This window comes from Vulpes vulpes, chromosome 16, assembly GCF_048418805.1.
Source record: "Vulpes vulpes isolate BD-2025 chromosome 16, VulVul3, whole genome shotgun sequence".
NCBI classification, from domain to species: Eukaryota; Metazoa; Chordata; class Mammalia; order Carnivora; family Canidae; genus Vulpes; species Vulpes vulpes.
In genome coordinates, this window is record NC_132795.1 from 2557882 (window position 1) to 2584136 (window position 26255).

The 26255-nt window shown below is 44.4% G+C and overlaps 1 protein-coding gene across 3 annotated transcripts in view; it reads left to right on the top strand.

The window, feature by feature from the left end:
- The window catches only part of PAX3 (paired box 3), a 97566-nt gene that overhangs the window by 59472 nt on the left and 11839 nt on the right, over positions 1-26255 (top strand). For all 3 annotated transcript variants that reach the window (XM_072742985.1, XM_026002043.2, XM_026002044.2), the window contains exons 5-7: positions 5690-5895; positions 17699-17864; positions 18690-18904. In XM_072742985.1, coding sequence (XP_072599086.1) covers positions 5690-5895; positions 17699-17864; positions 18690-18904 — 587 coding nt within the window. The remainder of the gene's footprint in view (positions 1-5689; positions 5896-17698; positions 17865-18689; positions 18905-26255) is intronic.

Genomic DNA, 26255 nt, shown 5'->3' on the forward strand with positions numbered 1-26255 from the left:
AAGTGAAATCATTGGGATAACTAAAAACTTTGGCTCCTAAGACCTACAATTAGCTGGAGATAGAAAAGGAAGAAAGGAACTTTCTTACAAAGCTCCGAGCTGAAACACTGAGGCACCTGAGGAGAGACAATATTGTCCTGTGATCACTCTAGGGTGTCTGCTGAATAACTTGTGACTATCCCAACAGATTTCAAGTTTTTTATTCCTGCACTTTTGTCCAAAAATGGTTTGAGGTTACTTTCCAGCACGTGAGATCCTTTCACTACCATGTTTTTAATAGCAGAGAGAGAGAGAGAGAGAGAGAGAGAGAGAAGGATTTAGTAAAGATAGAAAATGAGTGATCAGTTCAACCACTTGTGATCAATAATATGTTCTAGATGGACCTGGGAATTGTAGGACCAGGAGTCGGTGGTGATTCTTAAAGGGGACTTCAGATGGTCAGACTGACTATTTTGTTTTCTGAATTAAATTCATTATTTTGGTAAATTGATTCATTTCTTAGAGCTTTATCCTTATTTTAACAGCTACACTTTAGATATGCAAAGAATTCAATAAATGTTCGTTGATTGAATTAAGTTCAATTAGAAAATTATTTGACTCAGTGTATAATATTAATCAAACTGTTGTGCTTTCATAAATTTCATTCGATTCTAGGACGTTTTTGAAAATCTGGGACAGAGGAGAGTGATAGGTAGCAAGCAGCTAAATAATTTGCATTGGAATCCCTGTTTGGATTTGTTTCTGGTACTCTTCTTTAAAAGGACTCTGTGTGTGTGTGTGTGTGAGAGAGAGAGAGACAGACAGACAGACAGACAGAGGGAGAAAGAGAGAGAGGACCTTAGCACCTATTTAGAACATACCAGGCTAGAAGAGAAAAAGTATGTCCTCTGATGCCCCATAGACCTGGGTCAAATCCTAGGGTCCCTGGTCATGTGATCTGAATAATGTCTTTGAGTCTCAGTTTCCTTTTTCTGTACAATGGTGTATTTATTTCACAGGGTCTTTGTGTAGTTACATTAGGAAGAGAGAGAAATCCTTGTCTTCTTGCTAAGGTTTGCTACAGGTTCATTGGAGTCATTGAATCACATGAATGGATAAGTCAGAGAATGGATGGTGAAGGGGTTTTGAAAATAGAGTTAAAAAATCTGACAAGAAAAAAAAAATCTGACAAGAATATGGATTGGGATAAAAATCTGAGAATTACACAATTTAAAGCAATTCAATCTCCACTTAAAAAGCCACGTATTAAAAAAAAAAAAAGCCACGTATTATATGTTAACATGGATTTCTTTTTTAGAAAATGTTTTAAATTTAAATTCAGTTAATGAACACGTAGTGTCTGTATGTTAACATGGATTTCCTAGGAGCATGACTCCAAATTTTCAAATTGGGGAACAGTGTCTCTATTTAATGAATAATAGAGCAAACTTTGTGAAGGCATGTGTAGAATATGACTGAGCAACTTAAATGTAATTGAAAATGTCCCCTCAATATTAGGGTCAGTCAGCAGAAATAATCCAAAGAGATCATTTTACCGAAGAGAGTGTGTTTAATCTCGTTGCTGTATCCTTGCAATCTGTTACTTCATTTAGATAACTGCCTTGCAATCTTTCGGTGGGGCTGTCTGGAAAAAAAAAAAAAAAAAGCCTTTTTTTTTTTTTTTTTTTACTTTGGTGTAATATTTAGCCAGATTAGGTACTTTGTATCTAGTATCTAAAGTTGAATAAAGATATTTCAACAAAATTATTTCTTTTGTGCTATTAAAATGGGTTTTAAGTATCAGATTTGTCTTTGATAAAAACTGAAGGTTCAAGTTCATGACATTATTGTCAGTCATGTTCAGTATACATTTTATATCTATTGAGTGATATAAGAAAAACCCAGTAGTATTTCCATCTTTAGAAATAGCTAGTATTTCATAGCTGGTAGATTAATCTTGGGTTGCTGACTTAACATATTTTAAAGCCCACATCCTTTTGGGGTGTACAGATGGAGGAAAGTTAGAATTAACTTGTACAACTGTGGCTTCATATTGCCAAAAAGGATTAGTTGGTTCAGATAGCATTCCAGCAGAAAAATCAGGCAAGTCACTGCCTCAGTGTCTTTTGAAATGATGCCTTGCGGAGGTTTTCCTAGTTAGATACGACCACTGGATTGCTTTTGAATAAACAGTCTAGAAATACAAGTAGTGACTTATTAGCCTGTTAAAGAAAATTTTATTTTCAGCCTCTATGTGAAGGCTGTCCTACAGAACTCCCAGATGTTCTAAGTCTTTTTAATCATTAGCTATTGGTGGTTCTTCACCCTTTTTTAAACATCACAATCCTCAGAAAAAATGGACAGTTATTTCCCGGAAATATTCAGGTAGGCAAATACTTGCAAAATCTTCTAGATCATTTTTGAGGATCGAAACTCCCAGATCTCATTTCGAGTAGATGTTGGGAGACTCAGAAGAGCAGAATTCCCATTTAAAGGTGCAAAATAATGGCAGAGAAATCAGTGTTGGCTCAAAACTGCAATTTTACCAGTAGTTTCCATTCTGTCAACGTGTGTTTATCGAACACCTACTATGTTCCAAGGCAACCAGCAGTGAACAAGGCAGAGAAAGGCCTTGAGCTCACAAAGCTTATATTCTGGGGGATGTTGACTGTTAGGGTGAAACATGGTGGTCTCGACCCTCGGAATTAACTCTCACTGGTATTTGTAAGTTGATGGAGCCCCCTTTTTCTTCAGAAACTAGAGATGGTTTTGATTAATTGACCTGACAGTGCATGGCACATCATATTTACTTGGGAGGATTTAATAACCTTAGAGACTCCCAGAGGAAACATGAAAATTTCCACATACTATTATCCTAATGGGATCATAGTAAGAGAGAGTGGAAGCAAAGATTTAAGGTTTTCACAGGCAGGGGAATCTTTTGGTCAGTCTTTAAATGCTGTTAGGTTTTTCACTTGAATTCACAGAAGACGGAAAGGTCAGGGCAAGTGAAGAAAGGTAACCATTGCGTGGTGATTTATTGTCTTAGGGGAAAGAATAATCTGTTTCTTGGGAAATCTATATTATTTATAATTCAAAAATATGTATGTGGAAACACTGTTTGGATAAGTTGCAGCCGGAAATATTGTATGTATTTGGGAATTTCAAGAGAGAAAATAATAATCTGAAATATTCTATTGAGGGAATTCTCAAAGGGTCACTTAGGACCCACAATGTTGGCATCCACCACCCGCACAAACAGAAACTGTGGAGGGGGTGGTCAGCAGTCTGGATTTTAATAAGCTTTTTGGGTGATTCTGATGCTCCAAAAGTTCAAGATCCATCGCTCGGCAATGATGCACCAATTATCATTGTAAAGTTTGACTCACATTTAGCAAACGTATACACATGTAAGTTGTAGTGGGAGCTTTTGAATTTTATGGTACAATCAATGGCACATTTCTTAGCATGTAAGTTCTCCTTTAAACTATTCCCATATTTAAAGCAGGTCTATTTTATTTTTTTAAGAATCCTAAAATGAGATTTATATCAAATGAGACCATTTTATCTCAAATGACACAACATGATTGAACCAGTAAGCATAATGGCTAAGAGAGTAGATGCACTATGTATTATAGTTCCCTTCTGCTTTTATGTACCAGCACCTGCTTTTTTTTTTTTTTTAAGATTTTATTTATTTATTCATGAGAGACACACAGAGAGAGAGGCAGAGACACAGGCAGAGGGAGGAGCAGGCTCCCTGCAGGGAGCCCGATACAGGACTCGATCCTGGGACCCTGGGGTCACGATCTGAGCCGAAGGCAGACGCTCAACCCCTGAGCCACCCAGGTGTCCCTACAAGCACCTGTTTTCCTCAGTCATATAGATTATGAATTCACTCTTTTAATTTTACGATTTGAATGTGAATAAATTATAAAAGTATTAGACATTTTTAAAAAATCCCTAAAATGATATGTCATTTTATTTGGTTATTTGGATGCACGCCCCTTTGGGTAGCTTATATCCTGACGTAGAATGACATTTTGGATTTCTGTAGGGCAGAGTTGAATTTGAGCTTAAGGTAAAAGAGAATGAGTGGTGTAGGAAGTACTGCATGTTGACCTTGCTCCTGGCACCACCTGGATCTCCCCAGGTCCTATACGGCCTGAGCGTGCAAAGGAGTTACCTCGACAGTGACACTACCAATCTACAAGTTTCTGGATTTCCTTCCTTGTTTGCTAACAGCAATCTCAGCCCCTTTCTCAGAGGATCCCCCAGTTATTTGGGGGGAGTTTTCAGAGCGTGTTTGGATGTGTTCAGGAGCAAGGCCACTCGGGCTGCTGAGTTCTGCTGGGTAGGTGGCCTGGGAGCCCCATGATGGCCATCTGTGAGCGCCTGGATGTCCAAGGCCTCGGGGAGAGGGCTGCTATCTTCCCAGAGCCCTGTGTCCGCTGGACTCCAACCTCAGACCCCTGCAGAGGCGGACAGGTGCTCTGTTACGTCCAGAACGCACCGACGTCAAACCATATCATCCTGGCAAATTCCTAATTTCCCAGTTCTCCTTCCCTTTCGTAGATACCTGCACGCTCAGTGTGGAAGATCTCTCCCCTGATGCCTGCGAACACAGGCAACTTCAGACTTTGCTGGGGAAGGGCCCGCCGCAGGGCTGGTTGCAGGGACGCGTGACCTATGCAGTCACCCACCCGCGGCCCCACGCCCAGAGGGCCCTCTGGTTTTTATGCTCTGTTGTGGCCATCCCAAAATTTGTAATAATTTTTGAACACAGGGATGAACATTTTTATTTTGCACTGTGTTCCTCAAGTTGGGCAGAGTCCTGGGCAGCTGCTCACCATTCAGCAGAGAGACCCAGGGCCTCTGAACTACTGCGTAGGGACAGTTTGCTAGATGATGCCTGCTTTTCCTTGAGCCTATTCTTGAGGTTTTCATTAATAATATCTAAACTCTCCTTAAATATTTCTCAGTATCTAGTGATAAGAGACTAAATTTAAATATGATTTCTTTCATGGGAGTAGAGTCTATAAATTTGTAGGAATCCTGTAACCATTTGCTATTATTGACTTTTTGAAAAAAAAGATTCTGTTTATTTACTTGACACAGAGAGAGAGACAGAGAGAGCGCACAGGTAGGCAGAGCGGCAGGCAGAGGGCCAGGGAGAAGCAGGCTCCCCGCTGAGCAGGGAGCTCACCTTGGGGCTCGAACCCAGGACCTGAGATCATGACCTGAGCCGAAAGCAGGTGCTTAACTGACTGAGTACCCCCCCCAGGCGCCCCCCCCACATTATGGACTTTTAGATTCTAAGTCAGTTTTGGAATTTTTTTTAGATTACTTTTGTTAACAGCTTTCGTCATGTAAAAGGTAGTGAAGGTTTATTTGGAACCACATTAATTTGGTTCCTTCTCAAACGCAAATGGGCCACCGTTCAGGGCGAAGCTCCGGGACCACAGGCTGGACTAATGCCCGTCCCTGTTTGCGGAGATTTCAGAGCGGCCCGGAGTGACAGATGCCCAGGACAGTGGTATCTGCCTGGGGGCTCGGAGACAAAGTAGGGCAAGAGGTTGCTTATCACTTGATACGTAACCCTGCAGGAGGGGCTGGGCGTCCGCGGGAGGCCCCGGGGGCTCCAGGACGGGGCTCAGCGCGGCCAGACTGTGTCGACGCCCGCTCACCGCTTTCCCTCCTGTGCATTTAGCCTCCGCGCCCCAGTCGGACGAAGGCTCGGACATCGACTCGGAACCAGACTTGCCCCTCAAGAGAAAGCAGCGCCGGAGCCGAACCACCTTCACCGCGGAGCAGCTTGAAGAGCTGGAGCGAGCTTTCGAGAGAACCCACTACCCCGACATCTACACGAGGGAGGAGCTGGCGCAGAGGGCCAAGCTCACCGAGGCCCGAGTGCAGGTACCGACCCCAGGCACTGGCCCCGCCCGGCCCACCGAGCTCCGGGGGCCACGTTAGGGACGGCTCCAAGGGTCACCTTAGAGATGGCTCCGGGGACCACGTTAGGGACGGCTCCAGGGACCACATTAAGGACGGCTCCAAGGGTCACCTTAGGGATGGCTCCAAGGGTCACCTTAGGGACGGCTCCAGGGGCCACGTTAGGGACAGCTCCAAGGGTCACCTTAGGGATGGCTCTGGGGGCCACGTTAGGGATGGCTCCAAGGGTCACCTTAGGGATGGCTCCGGGGACCACGTTAGGGACAGCTCCAAGGGTCACCTTAGGGATGGCTCTGGGGGCCACATTAGGGACGGCTCCAAGGGTCACCTTAGGGACGGCTCCAGGGACCACATTAGGGACGGCTCCAAGGGTCACCTTAGGGACGGCTCCAGGGACCACGTTAGGGACGGCTCCAAGGGTCACCTTAGAGATGGCTCCGGGGACCACGTTAGGGACGGCTCCAGGGACCACATTAAGGACGGCTCCAAGGGTCACCTTAGGGATGGCTCCAAGGGTCACCTTAGGGACAGCTCCAGGGGCCACATTAGGGACAGCTCCAAGGGTCACCTTAGGGACGGCTCCAAGGGTCACCTTAGGGATGGCTCCAAGGGTCACCTTAGGGACGGCTCCAGGGGCCACGTTAGGGACAGCTCCAAGGGTCACCTTAGGGATGGCTCTGGGGGCCACGTTAGGGATGGCTCCAAGGGTCACCTTAGGGATGGCTCCGGGGACCACGTTAGGGACGGCTCCGGGGACCACGTTAAGGACGGCTCCAAGGGTCACCTTAGGGATGGCTCCGGGGGCCACATTAGGGACGGCTCCAAGGGTCACCTTAGGGATGGCTCCGGGGACCACATTAGGGGCGGCTCCAAGGGTCACCTTAGGGACGACTCCAAGGGTCACCTTAGGGATGGCTCCAGGGACCATGTTAGGGACGGCTCCAAGGGTCACCTTAGAGATGGCTTCGGGGGCCACGTTAGGGATGGCTCCGGGGACCACATTAGGGACGGCTCCAAGGGTCACCTTAGGGACGGCTCCAAGGGTCACCTTAGGGACAGCTCCGGGGCCACGTTAGGGACGGCTCTGGGGACCACATTAGGGACGGCTCCGGGGCCACTTTAGGGAAGGCTCCTCACGGGCAGCTGCAGCCCGGCCGCGAAGCTCCCCCTCCCCTCTCCCGTGCCTTCTCTTTGCCTTGCCTCGCTGGCAGGACCGTGACCTCTTTGTAATTTTTATTTGTACTTGCCTCATCCCCCTGCACTGAATCCTTTTTGTGTTAGGTGTGTCGAGTGTAAACAGCGGGGTTTTTACTTGGCTAACTGGTCACACCTTTATTTTACTGTTTTCTCACTTAATAGGCTGGTAAGTCCGCTTAAATTTATCCATGTGATAAATGGGGTTGACTCCTTTTCTGTCACGTTGTTTGATACAAGTGTTTTATATGGAGAGATTTCAAAGTGACCTTTTTGTTTTCTTTGCATTCTGAGGGGTTTTTTTTTTTTTTTGGTTATTTATGAAAATGTGCATTCTTATGTTGGCCTTTGGTTATCATTATTAGGAGGATATGGTTATATCAGATATGTCACCCAGAAGTGTGCCGGGTGTACACCCAGAAATAATTTTTAAAAAAGGATTTCAGGAATCCTTATTATATACCAGGCACTATCTGGACGTTAGGGGCAGTATTTAGACAAGAGCAAACAAATTTTGAGTGATCCCTTTGTGCCAGGCACTGTTCTAAGTGTTTCCATGAATTAACCCATTTCTTCATCATTAAAACTGTACGTTGGTATTATTATTATTATCATCACCAGTTTGTCAGACTATTGAAGTAACTACCCAAAGTCATGAAGCTAGTAAATGCTGGATTCCGTATAATAATTGGATTCCATATACTTCCTCTTAATGGTCTTTCAAATTATGAGGATGGGCAAAGGTGTATCAAGTACAATTCCTGCTATGGGTGTCACAGTCTAGAAGCATTTCAAAAGGCTATATTATTTTAAGAATTGTTCACATTATCTTCTGAACTTCCAGAATTACTCTGAACTCTCTGGAAAGGCTACTTTGGTATGTTTCTATTGATTGGTAGAATAACATTTTCATCACTAATAGAGATAATAAAATACTGTCTTTGAAGGATTAAAAATACCTTAGGGTGTCCTGAAACTTGTTAAGCAAAGTTACCTTATCTGCAAATGTGTTCTTCCCAACTACTTGACTTTCAAAGTCAAAGTGAGGCTGGAGACTCAGCAATAACTAGTCAGTTGATATGGTCCCTAGATTGACCAGCACTTTCTCCTATGCAGCTGATTACCTCTCCTATTCTAGGCTTCTACAGAAATGGCCTCTTCCATGCTAGAGCCCAGTGAGAGCCGTTGTCTTATTGACCTTGACTTGCCATGTATCATCGTCCTGCTAAGATAGTGAAGGAATGCTAAGATGGAGTAGGACAAGTCTCCCAAGGAGCTTCAGTCTAATATGGTTAATAAAGTAAATACAAATACAAATAATAATAATAATAATAATCACATATGATAAGTACTGTAAGAGAAACAAAGTGCAGTGGGAGTTGAGAAGGGGAAAGAATGAGATCTTGGCTGGATAACAGGAGAGGCTCACAAATAAGGCAGATTTAAGATGAATTCTGGAAGCTAAATAGAAGCTCTCCGGACAGCGAGGGTGGGAGGAGTACGTTAGCAAGAGGAAATGATGTGAGCAAAAGCGCGGACGGTTGGACACACTGTCCAACCATACATACCTGATGATCTTTCATTTTTGCTCATGTCAGAGGAACAGTGAATTGTTGGATTTGGGTGGAGGGTAGGAGGAGGTAGGGTGGTGGGAGGAATATGGTTGGATCTCTAGGCTGAGGACATCCTGTGGAGGGCTTGGGTTTCAGGTGAGGTCTCTCAGAGTCGACGGGATGGGCGGTGGAGGCTGTGGGCATAAATGGGCTGGTGGACACGGGAATGGAAAGGACAGGACAGTGGCAGAAGGTATTCAGAAGGTGGAGTGTAGGTAACGGATTACGTAAGCAAGAGATGGGTGGAAGGGTGAATGAAGAGAAGAGTCGCAGATACGGGGAGGCCTATAGTGCAGATGTTTTACAGCTGGAGCTATTGACTCTGTTTACCTGTTACATCGGGATGTGGCGCTCCTCTACAGAAATGACCACCGCTAACCACAGATTCTCATAATATGTAAATATTATATATAGAAAATATGTCGTGTATGTATTGTGATTTATATATAGCAGGGTTACAGACATTGCATTTATCAAATCTAATAGCTTTTATTACAGTTCTGTGTTTACCTAGTTTAAATCTGAAGTCAGATCTGTTCCCGTCTCCACTTTTTCAGCAAACCTGTATAGACTGCCTGCTGCATCCCGGGATTTGGTCCCTCTATTCCCTGGCTGGCCAAGCCTGCATCCCGAGTCTGTCCTTTAGACAGAGAGAAGATCAGCTCTGCACCCAGAGTCAAAAAATAAACACCAACTTTTAAAGAAATCAAACAAAGAGAGTGATGGAAAACTGAAAGTGTTTGGTGTTGTCGTAGGTCATTTCTGCCTTTGACAAAAACAAGGACGGGGACAGAATAAATCTCAGACCCGTGCAGCTTGTGTGGTGCCCAGCATTCACATCTGGCCCAATGAATGTCAAAGGAGAATAAGAAAGGCCCATTAACTCGCAGAGGACATGGGATCAAACCAATAAAGAGTGGTTCATATTTTTCTATACAGTGACCTCCTCTCCAAAGCAGGGCCCTCATTAACCTAACAGCTGTCCTAATGTGGCTTTAACCCGGTGACTCTTTACATTCCTTATGGCTTCATTAGTTCCCTTGAGACACATCATGTCTTGCACCACAGCTATGATCTACGGCCTAACAAATTCCCTACAACACCCGGCATATGGATCTTTTACTTAACACAGCAGGAAAAAGAAGGGAGTAGTTAATCACTGATTAAAATGCCAGAACAAAATCCTTTAGTTTTTAGAAGGATCTGGGAAAGCAGTAGCAAAGTCAACTCAGTTTGAGTGATAGCCAGAAAGTGTGAGTTAGTTTAATTTGGGGCACCTGGGAAAACCAAACACCAAATGAAAAAAACCCCTCAAACAAGTCTATATTCTATTTTCTTTTTTTCCTGAGTAAAATATCTCTAAAGTCTTCTGGATCGAGATGACACTAAAGCTGTAATAACTTAGGCCTTTGTCAGTATTTCATAAAAATCTATTTAGACAGTAGCTCCGTTGTGTTTATCACAGCCAAACCTGAGTACACAACCTAAGAATTATTGTACACCAAAGCCGAATTTGCCTAGTTCACCTCCTGTGTATTATCATGCAGATAATGGCAAGCATTAAAGTTTTGTGGGAAAGAATGCAAATATTTATGACGTGCAAAAGTTTTAGTAAATATTCCACCTAAGAACTCCACAAAGCAGGGAAGTATCACTCTTTTACCACCAAGATAATGGAAGACAGCAGAGAAAGCTGTTTGAGGAAACAGCGTATACGGAGGAATCAGAAAATGTGGGTTTTGGTCTCATCTTGCCAAGCGTGTTTTGCTAAGGAAGTCACTTAATTCTGCTGTAATCCTGCTGGCTTCAGATTTTTTTTTTCTCTTTTAAATGTTAAAATATGGAATAGGTTAGATCAGATGATCTCAGTCTGGGTCCACAGATGACAAGGATAATCATGGATGGACTTCTGGAAGTCTAGGAGACTTGAGATCTGTTCACACAATGTTGTGCCTCTGCCTCTGTGTGTGTGTGTGTGTGTGTGTGTGTGTGTGTACACGAGCATTAGCTGGGCAGTGGCGGGGAGGGGGCTGGCTTTGTCATATTCTCAAATGCCACTGCCGCCTCTCTTATACCCCAACTAAAAATAACTAGCTCCATGATTTTTCATCAGTAATTGGAGATTCTCACCAAAGCTCAATAGGGATTGATTGATTGGTTGATTGATTTTAATTCCAGTACAGTTAACATGCGATGAACTAACATGCAATCTTAGTTCTAGGTGTACAATAGAGTGATTCAAAAATTCTATATATCAGTCAGTGCTCATCACAATAAGTGTACTCTTAATCCCCATCACCTATTTCACCCATCCCTGCACCCACCTCCCCTCTGGTAACTATCAGTTCTCTATAGTTAAGAGTCTGGTTTTTGGTTTGTCTCTTTTTTTTTCCTTGTTTTATTTCTCAAATTCCACCAATGAGTGAAATCATATGGCATTTGTCTTTCTCTGGCTGACTTATTTCACTGAGCATTACATTATCTAGATCTCTCCATGTTCTTGCAGATGGCAAGATTTCATTTTCCTTTTATGGCTCAGTAATATTCCATTGTGTATATATGTCACATCTTTATCCATCTATGGATGGACACTTGGGCTGCTTCTATAATTTTGCTGTGGTAAATAATGCTGCAGTAAACATGAGGGTGCATATACCTTTTGGAATTCGTGTTTTCATACTCTTTGGATAAATATCCAGTAGTGGAATCACTGGATCATAATGTAGCTCTATTTTTGATTTTTTGAGGAATCTCTGTGCTGTTTTCCACAGTGGCTGCCCCAGTTTGCATTCCCAAAAACAGTGCATGAGGGTTCCTTTTTCTCTACATCCTCACCAACACTTGTTTCTTGTGTTTTTGATCCAGTGGGGATTTAACACTATCCAACAGATCTATATGGTTCAGAAGTTAAGGTAGGCGTGGAATATTTGGCCTGAATTCCATAATAATATGGAAATATTATTTCATAAATATGATCATCCTGAAATTCTCTGTGGGAGTTTGCTCTTGGAATGAATGAAGATGCGGCTGAGTGTGCTTTTCTGTGGGACCATGATCCTCTGACATTTTTGGGAGCAGGGCACTTCTCCTCATCACCCTTCTTACCCATTCTCTCCCCAATCTGCTCTTCATACAGTGGTCAGAGCTGGAGAGCAGCAATGATGGGAGGGCTGGGAGAGTGTGATATGGCAAGAGAGGAGGAAGAGAGTGAATGAGAAGGTCCAGGGATGAGCAGTTGGTCCTCAATTTACCTACTTGGGAAGCACTGTATTTGGCATTTTCACATTAGACACCATTGAATCTAGTGCTAATGCTTTAATCTAATGCTTTAATCAAGCATTTTATTTTTTAAAAGATTTATTTAGTTATTTGAGAGAGAGAGAGAGAGCAAGAGAGAGAGAGCAAGAGAGCATGAGCAGGAGGAGGGGCAGAGGGAGAAAGGAGCAGACTCCTTGGTGAGCAGGGAGCCCAACACGGGGCTCAATCCCATGACCCTGAGATCATGACTGGAATCGAAATCAAGAGCCGGATGCTCAATGGACTGAGCCACTCAGGGCATTTTAAATCTTGCTGTGAATTCTCTTTCTGAGCATTAAGTATTATGTTCTCTCCCCATTTTTCAAATTGCATTTGAAACAACCCATCTGGAATAATGTAGGTTAGATTGCCTTTGGGGACCACACCAAAAATGTGAACTAGTAATTTCTTGATGGGCAAAATTAGGCTTACACCATGGGACAATTAGCACTAATCCATGAAACTTGGAAGCAAATTTGACCTAAGTCTCCATTCAAGCCAAACTGGCTTTCAATTATTTGAGGTGTTGTTTGGGCACTCTCCTGTCTGCTCATGGGCACAAAGGCTTTGGCTGTAGACCACAGAGCTAGGAAAACAAAACAAGGCTTTAATTCTTGGGTGTCTAAGACAGAGTTGGCAACATTCATACTTAATACCTGCCATTTATTGAACACTTAATACCAATTAGGTACTCTTCCAAGGGCTTTGATTGTATTGTCTCATTTAATTGTCACAACAATCTTGTGAAGTAGTTTTCCCCCTCCCATTTAGTAGATGAGAAAGCAGAGGCCCACAGACAATACACAAACTGTTCAAGGTCCCAGAGTTAGCAAGGTGGGGGTCCTGGGAGTCAACTTTTGCTTAGTCTGCATTTCATCTGTGTGAATAAAAAGTATTATTACATCATTTAAACCATGAAGTTTTCGGGGCGCCAGGGTGACTTGCTCAGTTAAGGGTCCAACTCCTGGTTTTGGCTCAGGTCATGATCTCAGGGTCGTGAGATCAAGCCCCATGTTGGGCTCTGTGCTCAGTGTGGAGCCTACCTGAGATTCTCTCTCCCTCTGCCCCTTCCCTGCATTCATGCGCATGCACCCTCTCTCGCTCTCTCAAATAAATAAATAAATATTTAAGAAAAAATAAAGTACAAAGTTTTCCCCAACTAACACTGTTGAGAGTCTGAACAAATTGGTTACTTGTTTGACCCACGAAGATAAAATTTTATGAAAATCCTCTTCTTTTTTTTTTTTGGTGGTTATCTTTTCTCCCTGGTTATTATGATGGGATGAGGATCTTTCAATTTAAATTTTGCTTAGAACACTCACTGGATATTATATTACTTCAGAAATGAGTGTGAAGATCGTTTGCAAAAAGCATGACTATGGCTTTCTGGAAGGGCTCTGTAGAGAGACAGGTAGGGGAAGATCCAGGGGCCAATGAAGATGAACCAGGTTGCAGTTCATCAAATGAAGTAGAAACTTGCCTTGTGGGAGTGTTTTGATGTTGTGGGATGTTATGCAGGCAATTGTTAGCATTTAACTGTAGCTAATAGTAGTAATGGGCCGGCGTACGCCTCCTGCCCCACTTCCGTACCAGGTAGGTGTGACGCCGAAGGCCAGGTAACGTGTGGGGAGAGTGAGATTATGTCGAATTATAGGTCATAGGGTTACATTTAAGAGGTGATAGCCAACTCTGTAAGATGTGTCCTTTCTGCCCTTCTGGCTAAGAAATGGGCAGAACATGCCTGGTCGCCTCTGGAGCGCCAAAAATCAGTTTGTTTCTGTTGCCATTGTTACGCTTTGCAAAACAAAGAGGGGTTTCTGGTGATTGTAACTGAGTCACAAATGCCTTCCACCCATTTTAGATGAACTAATTCGGTGTTAGACAGTCACGCAGCCCACTTAGCAGATTATTCATTGGCGTTGGAATTAGTGAGACAATATTGAAAGAGTCCTCTGAGACCTCTGAGCACTAAAGGGAATGCCTTTCGGTAGAGGATGGGGCCATAGAGGATCCCAGGATCACTGTGCTTGGTCAGTGTTGGGTATTTAAAATGAAAGCTATTTCAAGGGCAACTTCTTCCTATTAAAAAATAGTAGAGATGTCTTCTATGAGTTTCAAAGTAGAAAGAAGGCAAGGACCACTTTCCCATTTACAACCTTAGTGTATGTATGTATGTGTGTATCCATCTATCTTTTTTTTTTTCAAGATTTTTAAAAATTTATTCATGAAAGACACAGAGAGAGAGGCAGAGACACAGACAGAGGGAGAAGCAGGCTCCCTGTGGGGAGCCCGATGCAGGACTCGATCCAGGAACCCCGGGATCACGCCCTGAGCCGAAGACGCTCAACCGCTGAGCCCCCCAGCGCCCTATCTATCTATGTTTAATGCTTCTTTTGGCAGACACAGCTGGTGTGAGGAGATGCAGAAGGCTGACAATGGCAAGATGATAAAACAAAGTCTGGTTAAATGTCCAGAGATGGGAAGGATAGTCCTCGGTCCTCAGTAATCTCTGGTTCTCTCAGGAATAAATAGCCCTCTGGGTTTATTCATCCTAAATTTAAACATCATTTAAATTCCTCCCCCTGGGAAACTTCTGAACCTCCTGTAGAAGATTTTTTAGTAAAGATTTGCTTCTTTACTACTTTTATTGTAGGCATAATAGAGATTGTATTGTAAATGTAAGATCTTTTAAATATAACTCCTGGTGGGTTTACTCAGTGTCTTCTGTATTTGTATCATTTTGGAAAAAGGAAAAGAAAACCTCTAAACCTTACATCCTGGGTCTTTTGAATAATCTGAAGATATCTTTAGAAAGTTATGGTGTTTCTTGGTATTTGTTGTCTGAGCAGAGACATTTTTGAGGTAAAAAAAATTGGGTGATGGAGGAGTTAGACTGATCTTGGATCAAAAGTAGGTTGAGATCGACGGAGCCATCAGGCTTGGCCACCCACTGGGTAAATCAAACTCGGTTTACTTATCTAAAGGTTACAGAAGGAAGTTGGCACAGAGAGATTGGCAGCGTGTCCTTTCACCGACAGAAGTGGGAGCTCTGAGATCTTCCTAAAGGATCTCACCAGTGGAATGGAGGGACCGTAAGTCTGAATGACTGAAATCACATCGAAACTTTGGAAATTCAGTGCTCTTCCCAGCCTAGAGCTGGTGGTGCACCGCACATAGGGTGGTTGAGATAGGTGTCCGAGGCCACTTCCCCTGAGCCAGGTGTGATTTATTAATCTCAAGGTTTTAATTTTTTTTAGTTTTTATTTTTAAAAAGATTGTATTCATTTATTTGACACACACAGAGAGAGAGAGAGAGAGAGAGAGAGAGAGAGAGAGAGAGAGAGAGAACACAAACAGGGGAAGTAGCAGAGGGAGAGAGAGAAGCAAACTCCCCCCTGAGTAGAGAGCCCGATGCAGGGCTCAATCCCAGGACCCCAGGATCATGACCTAAGCCAGAGGCAGATGCTCAACCACTGGGCCACGCAGGCGCCCCTTTCTCAAGGTTTTCTTTTCTTTTCTTTTTTTTTTTTTTTTAAGATTTTATTTATTCATTCATGAGAGATGCACAGAGAGAGAGGCAGAGACACAGGCAGAGGGAGAAGCAGGCCCCATGCAGGGAGCCCGACGCGGGACTCGATCCCAGGTCTCCAGGATCAGGCCCTGGGCTGAAGGCGGTGCTAAACCGCTGAGCCACCCGGGCTGCCCTCTCAAGGTTTTCAATATACAATACGGCCACAGTGTGTGGTATGTAGTACGGCACACTCAGGCATGAAAACGGCCCAGATTTCTTACCCTCAGCCTAAATAGCTTGTCCCAAGGCCTTCTGCGAATCATGGTGACAGACGCTCAGATGTGCAGTGAGCCAACACACTGATGCAGACCCGAAGCCGAGGGCTGGCTAGTTCATGGCTCTATTATCCCAGGTGGCAATTTATTAAGTTAAGTAAAACTCTAATTCAATTATGTATCAACATGGGAAAATATTGACTTACCTTCGCTTCCTGTTGGATACTTAAGGAGTATTAACCGTGAGTACTTTGAGGAGGTTCAAGCAGCTTTCCTGACCAGTATCTTACCACAAGCCTGGAGAAGAGCAGATGCCTTTCCAGACAGACGCTTGGGCAGCAGCAAGAGTTTAAGCAGATGCCTTGGTGATGTCTTTGTTACACTGGGCTTTCTTGCTCCAAAAGGGAGGAATTCCTGCTCCACTTTTCTTTTCTTTCTTTTTTTGCCTCCTCACTTTTCAAAGTGTCCACAATGTAAGAAAACTCAGAGTGAGGTTGTGTGATTGTTAGTCTGTCCCGTGAGGAAGCGCAGTCCTACCTTTCCTTAGACACGCTGGTCTCCTGCATTATCACCTCCATCTAGAGTGACCTTTTGTTGAAATCGTATCCATACTCCAAAATGAGTTCAAACCCTGCCTCCATCCACTCCAAACTTTCCCTGCTTCTCTGCGTTTCCAAATATGGAGCCTCTACCTCTCGTGAGCAGTGATTTGGGTTTCCGTGAGGGCTCTGTGGATTCCCGAGGGAGGGGAGGTCTGAAAGCTGCTGGAGCGGGGGATTCCCGTCTTCTCCCACCGTTTCATTCATCCCTTTCTCCCTCTGACTGCAGGCACAGTGCTTTATCCGAATGTTTTCCATGAACTTTCGGTATAGAAATTAGAATATTCTTTAATTGGTAGAGATGCGCTGTGATTTTGGGAGACACCTCATAAATGCACTCTGTCAAATGATCCAAAGTTCCACATTTAAGCTGCAGATGCAAAAGCTGGGCAAGATGATGGGGCCCATTAAAAACCTCATATCGCCATTCCTTAAAGTTTCAGACGCCCAGTTATGGGTCTTACTCCTGTTATCACCATTTCTCCCCAGCTACTTGCCAAAATATATGGGTTTTGAACTCTTTGAAAGATCTTCATTACATTATACCAATTTTTTTTTTCCAAATTGTATCTAGTTATCATAGCGCTTGGCACAGAGTATTAGAGGTGCTTAAAGCTGTTGTTGAAAGAAATCATAAACTGATTATTTAAGGGATCTTCTTAGATAAAATGCTTTCATTTCTCGAAACACTTACCTTATGCCAAAGAGGTCTGATCTTATTTCCATTAAGATTAGAACCATGTCTCAACTTGGAAAGGGATGCTAAAATGGTTCCACTTAGCCTCTTGGTCACTTTATATGATGATACAGGAGCTCTGCCTGTAGTGATCATAGCAATGCAAAGACAGCCTGATAAGAATAACAAATGCAAAGTTAGTGTGATAGGCAAGACCAAATTTGGACATAGGTCACGTACAGGTCAGAGAGGCTCATACCCCCTCCCTACGGTGGTGTTATAGATGGAGGTGGGCAGGTGTTGGTGACGGTGACAGTGGGACGTTCCTGTGGTCTCCAGCCCTGCTCAGCCATCCCTGCCCATGGCCATTGCGGCGTTTGTGGGAGCTCTGCAGGGCCCTGGAAGGTCCAGGAAGCCCCTTTCCTGACCCCTGACATTTAACTCTCCTTTCTCCCCTGACAATACAACACAGGAGGGGAGGGCTCTTGCATCCATTTGCCCTGTCAGTAAGGGGCCTTTAATCTGTTTTAGCATGAAAAATTCATTAAGAATGTACTATTATTTCATCAGTGAAATCCTCAAATTTTAAATTAAATCCATAGGTTTGGTTTAGCAACCGCCGTGCGAGATGGAGGAAGCAAGCTGGCGCCAATCAACTGATGGCTTTCAACCATCTCATTCCGGGGGGATTCCCTCCCACAGCCATGCCGACCCTGCCAACATACCAGCTGTCGGAGACATCTTACCAGCCCACAGCTATTCCGCAAGGTACGGAGGGAGTCGAGGGGTCCGCATATAACTCCCATTGCCTTCTCTGCTGCTTATTTTACAGGGGCAGGGAAATCATCCTCCATGCCGACCTTGCAGCTGCTTGGGTGTTAATGACATGACATCAGGGTATCCTGAATGTACCTGTCACATCTCGGAAGCATGCTTGGTTCTACGACGTATTTGGATCTCTCGGATCCAAGTGTTCTCATGTCGTACTGATTCAGTATTCTGACGCAAAACAACTTTCCTCCATCAGTGTGCCACTTGCTTTTCCTTTGTTAAAATTTCTCCTTCTGCATTTGTACTCTGGTCCGCAGTGGAGTGCAGCTCCACGATGGTCACTAACTGCGGTAGTAATAGAGCCGAGGTAAGCTTTGATAGGGTCACCATTTGATGGCACGCAGAGGCGGATGGATGGGATCAGTGATAAGGCCGAGTTATTTTGATTAGGAAAGATAGCACTGCGGGCATCCCACACTGACGCGTAGGTGCTTTGAGAGCATATTTGATATGAATTGCGAGACTTGCCATGGTTAATCCTTACGCTCGTTATTGATAACCTGCGCTGCCCACAGAGGTTCGTCATCACTGTTACTGTGACTTCTGCATTCGTCGGCTGGGGGGGGGGGGCATGCATGGAGGTGTGTAGGTGAGTCACATACTTGTGCTCGTGTGCGGACACGAGGCTGCGTGCGTGCGCCTTAGGGAGCGCAGTTGGAAACGAGGGCTTGGCCTGAGCGCCGGGGCTGCCGGTGGCGCGGGAGGTGCGCTCCTCCTGCTGGCCTGCCCGGGCCCCAGAGCTGACCGTCTTCTTCATTGCAGCCGTGTCGGATCCCAGCAGCACCGTTCACAGACCTCAGCCGCTTCCTCCGAGCACCGTCCACCAAAGCACCATTCCTTCCAACCCAGACAGCAGCTCTGCCTACTGCCTCCCCAGCACCAGGCACGGATTTTCCAGCTATACAGACAGCTTTGTGCCTCCATCTGGGCCCTCCAACCCCATGAACCCCGCCATTGGCAATGGCCTTTCACCTCAGGTCAGTCCCGTGTTTCCAGACAGACGATTTGCTGTATACCAGAACCAAACAGTCAATTCCCCGAGGCGGTCATATAATGAATTGCCAAATTTAAACCATAATGTATTCTTTATACAAGCCACATGATTTCAGTTTTCTGGTTTCCTTTCTCTCCACCCTTCCTACAGGCTGTATCAAAAGTTGTAGCTTGGACTTAAAATCCAAGTGATTTTTAATGTAATCAGGGAGGCTCTGTGTTTATCCGTAGTTGTCAAGGCATTAGTCAGCTCCACCCCTCGTTCTGGGCTTTGGGTCAGAAGCTCACACGCATTGTGTTGTTGTCATTTGTTTGTTTTCTCTTTAAAAAAAAAAAAAAAAAGGTACTTGATCGGCTGATAGGGTTGTGAACAAAAGCACCTAGTCCGAAAACACTAAAGCTTTTATAACACAATTGGAGAGGAAGCAAGCAAGTTGGGTGGAGAGAGACCAGCTGATGACTCCAGAACTCTGGGATAAATGAGCTATAAATGCGCAAATTAGGAGAATTACTGCTACTTTGGGAATATATAGATATTTGAATGTTGTAATTGTTTTTCTAATTTGCATTGGACTATGAGCCTTTCTTGAGAGATCGTATTAATAAATTGCCTTGATAATTGTGTGTCAGAGGGTTGGATAAATTTCCTCCATGTGGCATCTGTCCGAGGTTGACATTATTAGCAGTTGTTTAAATACAGATCGCTTGATTTTATTAGAGAGCTCTTGGCCCAGGTGGCGAGGAGAGTTGCCCACTAAATTTGGAGAAGTGTCACAAAGGGGTTGCAATCTATAATTGCGATCGAGAATCTCTTCGGGGCCGAGAGTGAGAGTTTTAACAGCTTTATCTTTTCTTAACCCCCTTTTTCCTCTTGGTGGTTAGAAAAACAGAGAGAAGCTCAGAATGACAGAAATGAAAAGTGAAAAGACAATTATACTCAATTACACACTAATCACCGACTATCACCGCCGCCTAAGCACCAAGAGGGCATTCTAATAGGCAGAAAATGAGATTTTAATGGCACAAAGGGTGGCCAAAATAACGACTCCTATATCTTTGCCTTCTTCGTTTTCTTCAACTTGTGGTTTGCGTCTTGGGAGTGCAGTTCCCGGGCTCTGCACAACGGTGATAACTCCGAGCAGCTGAAAAGTTCAAAGCCGTCGGAGTTGAAAAGAATGAATAGCAAAGGCAATGAAATAAACATTTCTGCCTAAAGGCAAAAGTTCATAAATCCTTTTTTGTAACAGTCAATGTAATTAAGTTTCATAGATTCCTATAGCACATCCTGGGATAAGAAATAAGAGGTGGCTTTAAACCTCGGCCGAAAAATAACAACATGAAAACAATGAATGTGCCTTCCTACAGGACTTTAATAAATGTAATTTCCAAGTGCTGGCATTTGTGAGTGTGATTTTGCATGAAAATCATGGACTTTTATTAGTAGACTCCTCTTTAAAATGCCCAGATTTATAGCACATCGGCTTCTTCCACAGTTTAGAAGGAACATCAGAAGTGGTTATCTCTGCGGTTTTTAACATCAGTAGTTTGGGGGCTGTAGCAGAGCTTTTCTGAACACGATTTGGTTGAAAGTTTTCATAAAAAGTCAACTAACCCTGTCTGCTTCTGCAAGGTGGACCCAGGAGTCCCTTGGCATTTCTTTTGTGTTCAATCAGAACAGAAATAATGACACGGATCTGTTTTCCAGAAGTGGGTCTCCTAGTTTCTTGTAAGTGTATGAGCTTGTGTGTTATAATAAGTGTATTATACTGTAGTCTATTGGTATCATGTAGCTGGAGTCACTAGCACTTCGTCTTGAGACTGTTAACCTTTGATTTTATGATTCCAGCGTTGGCAGTAGGATGGAAATCATTCCAAGAGCAAGCAGTGGAAAATTCACAGGCAACTCCTCCTATATTTCTTTATTATGCTCTTACATACCACGTTAAGTCCTTGCTTCTTTGTACACATCCCGGGTGTTTTGCATTTCTACCATACGTTTCCTCCTGAAGCCACCACTAGGGATCCGTGTTGTCTTCGTGCTTGGGGCACCCCCAAAAAGCTAGAAAAGGGACAGATAATATAAGGACGTTCCTCCTTATTTCTTCAAAGCAGAGTCAGGGAATGAGAGTGAGTGGACAAGAATCACGCCAAACATATAGAAAAAACAACAGAGTAGGAGATTGGGAAATGAGGACTCAGATTTCTGTAGCCTTGGGATCCTTTGCTTTGCAGGATTGCCTCTACTTAATCAAAGTGTGTGTGTGTGTGGGGGGGGTGGGGATCAACCCTACTTTTGGTTGTCTGGCTTTCTTAGGAATATCTTTTTTTTTTTTTTGACTCTTTTTAAAAAATTTTTTTTTTGTTTATTTATGATAGTCATACAGAGAGAGAGAGAGAGAGAGAGAGGCAGAGACACAGGCAGAGGGAGAAGCAGGCTCCATGCACCGGGAGCCTGATGTGGGATTCGATCCCGGGTCTCCAGGATCGCGCCCTGGGCCAAAGGCAGGCGCCAAACTGCTGCGCCACCCAGGGATCCCCTTTCTTAGGAATATCTTAAAGAAAATTTGAAGGCAAGAGCCCACTTCGAACAGTCTGGTTTACCCAGTAACTAAAGAAGAGAGTAAAGAAAGGCCCTTCAGCCTTCCTGCTGATTATGTAGAAGGGCTTATTACTAGGTTGGCTCACACGGTATTCACGATGGATCTAATCTTACCATTTCTCTCCTTCCTTTCCTCCTCCACTTCCTCTGCTTCTCCCTGGACATCAAATAGGTGGACAAGTCAACCGAGGCTCAGCGAGCTCGAGGCCTGCTGTGGAGACCACCAGGTGCCAGAGAGAGAATGGGGGCTGGAGCCTGGGATGCTGGGCTCAGTCTGGGCTGGCCCCCGTGGTAGCACAGGGTTGGGCAGAGAGGGAATGGGTTTCATGAAAAATAAAGGCAGAGGGCTTTCATCATATCTTAAAATCATTTTGTGGAGATGAGTTTCTTGAACTTTTGGGTTCAGGTTAATTGACTCTTTTCGCTAATATGCCCTCTGCATGCTTTTTGGCTTTACACACTTTTCCTATCAATCTTTTAACTTCCCCCAGATAATCAAAAATGGGAAAATTTTTTTTTAAGTGTCTTCAGAGTAGAAAAAAGAAATTCCCCCGGGCAACCACTGTTAATATTTTTACATATTGCCTTCTGGCTCTCTGGGGTCTTACACCTTTTAAAAATGTATATACATAATTAAGATGATAGTGTATATAGTTTTGCACGTCGCTTTCTTTCTGTCGTTACAATTGAATCTAAAGGGTTTTGAGTCGTTTTGGTCAGATCTTTGTAGATCTTTTCAGTGGAGGCTGTCCGACATGTTCATAATAATTTGTGCCTTGCATTTGACTTTTTCCCTAGTGGTGTTGGCCATTCAGACGTGGATCTCATGAGTTTGAATGTGTGTGGACTGTGGCGGAATGGGCTTTCTAGTTTCTTGTCGAGGAATTACTAGACACCAGGATGACAACTGTTTCTCCGTGCGTGCATGTCTTTTAGTTGGTTCTCTTCTGGAAGTCTCCAACCTCTCCCTCCAATCTGCTCCCTCGAGCAACGATGCCTCTAAAACTTGGAATCAGAGCCATCAGCCAAGTGGTATGTCTTCAACACCTTCCAAGCTTTTCTCAGGGAGGGCCTCAGCTTTGTGAGGGACAGGTGTGAGGCCGTGACTCAGGACGGTCACACCCGTCCAGCTGGTCAGATTCGAGTAGCAATAGGCCACCATGTATTTTGACAAAAGATCAGAATACTGACAAACACTTTTATGTACGTATGTAGGTATGTATGTATTTATTGACAAACACTTTTAGAAACTTTGGCCATATCCTTCCTCAAGTTGCGGAAAGGGACTGCGCACTCCTTCATCGCTGGCGAGCGTATCTTGTTCTGAGAGAATCTGTCCCTATCTGAAGAATGTGGCCATTTTTCTCAGGGAAAAGCTGAGACCACTGCAGCACCATCGTCTAAATAAGCCAAATCTCCCTCTTTTCCACTTGTTACTAATTCTCGTGTAAACACAAATTACACAATTCACTTGCTGAAGAAGCGCAAGGGCCTAGCAAGTTTTCCATAGGCCCCGGCACTGACATTTGGCCTTATTTTCCTGCAGGCCTGGTGCAGAGGCTTTACCAATGGAAGGTTTGGCCTCACATCCCCCCAACGATGGGATGTGTCGGGGGAACCTGAGGCGGGAGCCTCAGCGATGGGTGACCGAGGGGCTGGGCCGTGACCCCCCCACTTGTCACTGTCTCTGAATTGCATTTCATGTGACCCGCACAGCCCTTGAGGAGTTGGGGCTTCTCTCACTGGACGACAAACAGCCTCTGAGAGCGAGGGCTCTCCCCTGCAGTAGCGGCCTTCGGGGGAGAGGTTGTGTTGTCTTGTGCGGGGACAATACGGAGAGAACACGGGGAGGCCATGCCTTTCCCCTGCAGGCCGAGGCGGCGTGTTCCCAGCACCTTGCTGGACATGCAGGAGAGAAGGAATGCTGGTCTGGGATACAGAGTGCCAGGGAAACCCCACCATATGCTCAAGACATGAGACTAATTAACATCTGGCCCGTGTTCCTCCAATTAACTTTCCCTCCGCAAGAAACACTACCCTTACTGCGCCCCCACCTCCACAACATTCAGAGCCAAACCCCAAAAACAAGGCCAATTAATTTAACAAACTTTTATCATTCCGTGCCCCACCCCCGTCCCTTGGCTCTAATCGCCATAGTTTTTGGTGACAGCGTCTAATGATTTCTTGAGTGAAATACAGTATCATTGGGGTTACATGGTTTCTAGAAAGTTTTTCTTTTTTTTTTTCTTCTTTCTCTCTCTCTCTTTTTTCCGTTATGTTGTATACAAAAATGGGCCAACTTGGCTGCATTTAGGGTTCATCAACCATTGCAAATGATTCTTCAAATGTTTTGGGTTTGGTAAAACCTAAAACACATTTTGCCAAGCACTTTTCCTCCTTAATTTTTCAAACTATGTATTTTAGGGAAAATTTGATCCATATGGTTTTGATTCATTTACTCTTATATCATTGACATTTTTTTTTTCCTATGGAGCCATTTGATATCCAAGAAGCTTTCTGAGCCTTTCCTCCGTTCATTTTAAGCATTTTCTTCCTTAAAAAGAGGAAGTCCTCTTTGCAACCTCAGAGGCCATAAATTTTGAGCACTCTCTCAATTCAGCAATACTTAAAAATACATTTGGTATAAATCTGGATTATTATGAACACATTTTATGTTTAGAGCAGATGGGCAGAGATTTTTGTTTCTGGTTTATGAGGGAAACCAATGACAAAATAAGAAAATAGGCTTAGATTACCAAAAAAAAAAGTTTTGTTTTGAGGAACGTTTAACTGTTATTAATAAATCCGTATGGTAAGAACTATGCTCGGAGGCCTCATTTCAAATTTTCATCCAGGTCTTGGATAAGATGTAATTGAATAACCGGTACACCTGTCCTATTTCATGGATAATCTACTGAGGAAAGAAAAAAATTCCCATAAAGTCCTGCGTACCAGGCTTAAAAATGCTTGGATGTTTGCTCGCCGCTCAACACTGCCGAAATGGAGCATACATAGGTCTGCACACCTCATCGAGCCTGTGGACCACGCGTCCTTCCAGTGTGGTCGCACGATCACAGCTCTGTGGGGATGGGACAGACCCAAGAAAGAGCAGATAGACCGTCATACGGACGAGGCTGTGGTTAATGGCAGAAGACAACTGGGATCAACTTTTGTTCTTATTCACATTTTACAAAAGCAAACCTTTAAGTCAACCACCCATCCCGTTGCCTTTAAAGAATAATATTAAAATTGAGATTATTAGTGTGTAATGTATGTAAATTGCATATTTGGTGGCAGCCACGCTTGTTAGGGAGCTTCTTCATTTCATGCATATATGTATTAGACCATCGTGGTTCCATTTCAAATCAGATTTCAATTGCTTAGCCCAGTGTCTTTTGACAAACATTTGTTAATCCCGAAACTTATTAGGGAGAAGCATTTAAGTGTTAATATGTGTACACAGAACTCAAGAATCCTTTTGATTTTGCTTGTCATTTCTTGCCACAGTGTTCACAATTATCTCAGATTCCTTAGCTGCAGGGCAAGATGATGGTTCTTTGTCCAGCGAAGGAATAGGGGCTTTACTGCGGATCAGCTTGTTACGTGGATGAGGTATCGTCATTAGGAACAGTTGTGATGGATGCTTTTCTGCTGCATGCGTGGAAGGAGAAATCTTTTGCACCGTGGCCTGGTAGCTCCTTGACCTTTTCTTAGACCATTGATCCACGGGAAGGTGGTAAGGTTGACCCTGCTGGCGGGGCCAGCTTCCATTCCGGCTGTTTCCTTGGCCATCTTGGGGGACACGTGCAGAATCTGCTCAAGACCAGGCCGTTGGTTTGGTCCATCTCACCCACAGGTTGCAGAATCGATGCCCTTAGCCCTGTGCAGAGCCAGACTAGCAGGTGGCCTGCCACCAGCCCGCTTCCCAACAGAGGTACTTCCTTCCCTTTACACTCTCCAGAAACTCACCTGTGGAGGAAAAGGGAGTGATTTTGATTAAGGAGATTGGTTGGGTGTCAAACAAAGCTGGGCCGGAGAGACATTCCATGCAAAAGAGGCTGCCCCCCCCCCCCCCCCCCCCCGCCCCCAGTCTCCTCCTGTTTCATCTCTGGGGCAGCCTGGGAGCTCGAGGCAGGGATGCAGAGGCGCGCGGGGTTGCGAAGGCTCCAGGCTGCTTATGCCCGTCAATGAGCCCACCTGGGCTCCACCAGGATCACCGGTGACCACACGTGTTTCCAGCGGGCTCTGTTCCGCGGGGGCACGTCGCTGTAATCCGTTTGTGGGAACAGGGCAGGCCGGAGCCCAGGCGCTTGCTCCCCTCACAGAAGAGTCCGCGAGCCCTGCTTTATGTCACCTCTGGCAGGGCCTCTTGACTTTGTTACGGATTGCGAGAGAGTTTTGCAAGAAACAACTACTTGGCCCAAATTCCTTTTTTTTTTTTTAAGAAGGGAGGGAGCAGCAGCATCAGTGACCGAGCCTTACATCATCTCCCTGAAATGAGCCACAAGCAAACCTTTCTTGCCGAATTAAGTGTGTGTGTGTCTGCTGAACTGATTCAGAGAGAAACACCGTCAGCTACTTTCCCCCGTACGTTGGACACATCGGATGCAGCAACCCTCTGGTTTGGGGGCCCATTTGAATTCCTTTAGCCATCGGGGAGGGACAATGGAGTGCGATAGCTAGGCCTACAACTAAGCTACTAGAATAAAAAGTTTGTCTTTGTAGCCAGTAAGGCA